The 4265-nt window shown below is 33.0% G+C and overlaps 1 protein-coding gene across 1 annotated transcript; it reads right to left on the bottom strand.

Moving 5' to 3' along the window:
* Positions 1 to 870: 870 nt before the first annotated feature.
* LOC137828976 (LOB domain-containing protein 1) lies at positions 871 to 2376 on the bottom strand. Its single transcript, XM_068635763.2, has 2 exons — positions 1955 to 2376; positions 871 to 1362 (listed from the first exon to the last, which is right to left on the bottom strand). The coding sequence occupies exons 1-2, from the start codon at positions 2285 to 2287 to the stop codon at positions 1039 to 1041; spliced, it is 657 nt and encodes a 218-aa protein (XP_068491864.2). The 5' UTR covers positions 2288 to 2376; the 3' UTR covers positions 871 to 1038.
* Positions 2377 to 4265: the final 1889 nt, after the last annotated feature.

The following is a 4265-nucleotide window of genomic DNA, read 5'->3' as shown; positions in this document are numbered from 1 at the left end:
TATTATTCAACATCTAATTCATTAGTTAATTGGATTATTTAGACCAACGTGTTACTTCGTATACTTAAACCTAAAATATTAACTTAAAACAAAATACCTTAAAATATTGTCACATTGCTTTAATAATTAAGGTAAATTGGGTATCAAAATTAAAGTTTTAAACATAATATGTAATTAATTAAAAAATATTAGTTTGATAATTATTACAATTCTTTTACTACTCTTAACACCTAAATCATCATTGTAAAACTAATTTGTAGGTGAGTATTTCCAATTTATATATTGTGAATTTTTTAATTGACGTGAGATTTCTAACTTATAACCTTCTGAAGTAACATAATGTGTATTAATGTAATTTAAGTCTAACTCAATCTTATAAAATTAAATTTAGTATGCATAATCCTTAAATTCTATTAGTATTATACTCTAATTAAAATTAGAATTTCTATTTTTAATTAACAGTGGCAATGGAAGTTAATTTGTCCTTTTATAAAATATATTATAATAAATAAATAAATAAGGAGAAAGAGTGTAGATTGGACGTTATTAGATAGGTAGAAAAGGCACTTTCACATTGTCCACGGTTGGTGTGACACGAAAAGCTCATTTTATTTTTGAATTAAGAAAAGGAAAAAGAAAAAAATGAAGAGGTCCAAAAAAACAGTTGCAAAGGTGCTTGAAAGACTATGCTGACTCAGACTAAAACAGCTATCCCGTACTAATTTTCTGCACTTTTGTTTCTTGAGTCATTATATTAGAGAGGACCGCAACCAATTATATTTTTCTTCTTCTTTTATTTAATTTTTGTCCATTGTCAAAGGTTTGGCTTATGAAATGACTAATGAGGTAGCAAACACGATGACGCATATCTACCATATAACTAATTAATGACTTTATTGAAAATGGATTCCCTGAGTATAATTTTCATTATCTCTTCCTCCACTTGGGAGATTGAAAACTTTAGCAGTTACTATAGAACAAATTAATCTCTCTTTTCTCTCTAATGCAAATATCTAAGATACATAACATTCATTAGCTTCATGTCCAAAGAGGCTCCCAAGCAGTTCCGAAAGTGTTGTCCTCTATGAAGCAGCTCATGTCAACCAGAGGTTGAGGCTGCACCATGTGCTGCTCCTGCGATTGACTCATTTCCATGCAAATTAGAGCCACCAAATTCGCTTGTTGGCACTGCATGTTCACTAGCTCAGCTTGTGCTTTCGCCAACTGTGCTTGAAGCTCACTCACTTGCTTCTGAAGTTGGCATATTGCACCTGCACACCCATAAACTGGGTCTCTGATCCTAGCATTTGCCTCATAAACCATGCTGCTCACAGCATCTGCTCTCTGGGACTCTGGTAGCTCCTGAAAATCAATGCATGTTCCTTGTGGTTAGCACAAATTCAGCTCTTGCTCATTACAATTGGACAAAATTCAAAACAATTGCTGCTAAATTTTGACCATTGATCCTATACAGTGGGCACCAAGATTATAAACTTTAGTTTTGTAACAGACTTTGACATTGTGAAATGTTGCTAACAAATGCAGTCTTATGATATATGAGAGCAAACTAAAATTGATCTCAGACCGATTTAGCAAAACCTTGTTGGTCACAATGGGGAGCACCAAAGGAGGATAGAAAAACAAAGTTAGAAAATGTTGTTTGACTTGGGCATTCAAAAGATGAAAAGAAAGCAGTGGTTGCTAGAGTTGAAAGAAGAGGGGAAACAAAAACCCATCATGGCCATCAATTAGGTACGCCCCTAGCTAGCTTTTCCTCCCACTTTTGACCAAAACCCATGATTTGGTTTCTCTGAAATGACCAGAGACAATTTAACTAATTTTTTGTTGTCTTCCAAGAAAATGGCATGCCATGAAGAGTGGACTTGCCAAACACAAAGCAAGAAAGAGGGAAAATTAAAGGCAGTAACAAGGATTGGTGAATGCATGGTGATACCTGCAAGAACTTGATGATGTTGCTGGCTCCAAAGACTCTATGAGCAATGGTGAATTTGAGGGGATCAGTGGGAGGGAAATATGGAGCCAGGACACACTTCTCGACGCACCTGCGGCGGAGGATCTTGCAGGCAGCACAGGGGCTAACGACCACCGGCGGCGGCGGAGAGGGGGGAGCAGCAGAGGGAGAGGGAGAGGGTGAAGGGAAAGGTGTGGGAGAGTGTGAGGGAGGTGAAGAAGATGAAGATGGAGGAGAGTTTGAGAGCATAGAGGGAACATGGATTGGGATTGGGATTGGTGGAGAAGGTGTTGTGGTATTGAGTTTGTAGTCCATGGTGTTGTGAGGCAGAGGAAAAGAAAACAGAGGAAACAGGATTCTTAATATTGAATGAGATTACTTTGGTTTGTTGCATAGGATAAAAACTAAGGCTGTCTCTGGCTATATATATAGACCAAAGGGGAAGGGGACAAACAGGGTGACTTCATCTACGTATTCAAGAGCCAAACATGACGAAGTATTTCCCATAAAACCCGTATAAAATTGCTTACTTCACAAAAAAAGGGCTTTCATCATCAAAACATGTGTTAACTAAAGTGAGATTAGATGTTACATTTAATTAAATAATAATCTTCTTAATTTCATCTCCTTTTTAAACATGATTATTGTTTGGTGTGAAAGAATATATAACAGTATGTAAAAAGGGTTTTTCGCTGTTAATCATTGCACGGTCAAGCAGTGGTCAACGAATTTATCTCTGGTGTCAGTTTTTGGGTGCCCAGTGTTAAACATTTTTTTAACAAAATCGTTTTGCTATCAAACGCAAATATTTAAAATAATATTTAAGAAATGTCAGAAATTTATGCTATCCGTTGTTTTCTTTTGACGCAGAAATGTGAAAATAAGGAATTTTTTTAGGACTGAGAAAAATGTTTGTAACGTGAAATTAAGAATCGTTAGGTAGAAATTAAAATAAATGAGAATATGACTTTTTTTTTTGCTGGGTATATATTAAAAATGAGATAGTGTTAATGAGGAGATAAGATAATTTTTAATAAGTAATTAGTCGTCATCACCCGTATACTAATATCACAAAGAAGAATATATATGATATATTCAACAAACTTCTGATCTGTTCAAGAGCTGGTTTTTTGTTTAGCTTTGAAGATGTGTCACTTTTGACCAATTCATCAAAACAATCAAAATAAGTGATAATATCACGAAATTTAAAATTAAATAAGATGCCACAAGATTTACAAATTTGTATAATTACAATAAAGTCATATATGCAGCAATTGAAATTAAAATGTAAAAGATTCTTTAGAAACTGAGGTCTGCAATAGTTAGAGAATTTGAATAGATTATAAGTAATGATTTATAGTTAGATGTTATGATTATAGTTATTTGAAGAATATGTAAAACAATGACGGTAATAATTATGAGATGGTGATAATTATAATAGCAAAGCAATAGTAATTGTTACATATAGTGACCACTGAACTGACAAAGTGGTGAAAATGATGAATACTTTTCCTATGTGATGACGACGAGTTGCAAAGCATATTTAATAACCATCGTAAAACGTTGGCATTCAATTTTAATGAATTAATGAGGTGATCATTGGTATATGCAGGTTGTATATAAATAACCTAAGCTTTTAGTGCAAAATATAATAATTCATTTTTCCATGCAAAAGAAACCTTTTTAAGTTAGTCCATAAATAAATAATTTTTTTATTCTGGTTATGAAATGTGATTTGATGATTGTATTGAAGGTATATTTTATCATTTAGAAGAGGTTAAGAAAACTTCTATCGACGGAATAATTCACTCATTTAATTTAGTTGGTCAGAATATATGTTTCTTCTTTTACTTTTTAGATTAGTTGAGTTAACTCTTCCTTCCTCTACTCTTGTTCCTCTTCTTCAATCAAGTTCTTTTTCCTTCATTCGCGCTCTCGGTCAAAAAGTTACCTGTAAAAGGTGTGTTGACATTCAAGAGAGTATTTGGTATTTGATGTAATAAATACGTAAATGATGATTACTTTTTTCTTGGAGGTTGTGCCTTATGTTTATAATGATTCATGTTACTGTTAGATCGATATTAACTTAAGGATCATGATTAAGAGTGTTTTACATAATTCTCGATACAAATAATTAATCTTTATAATCATCCTCTTGATCACAATGTATTTTAAACATGTTGATAGACTAAAATCGAATACTGAGAACTCTCGTTCAATTCCAACCGGTAAATAGACTTTTAACCTTATTAATTGAATATTATTATTATTATTATGAAAGGTTGAAATAAGT

The sequence above is a fragment of the Phaseolus vulgaris genome, chromosome 7 (assembly GCF_051622355.1).
Source record: "Phaseolus vulgaris cultivar YP4 chromosome 7, ASM5162235v1, whole genome shotgun sequence".
Classification (NCBI taxonomy): domain Eukaryota; kingdom Viridiplantae; phylum Streptophyta; class Magnoliopsida; order Fabales; family Fabaceae; genus Phaseolus; species Phaseolus vulgaris.
Note: the sequence above shows the minus strand (reverse complement) of the source record. Positions and strands in the feature narration are given on the sequence as shown.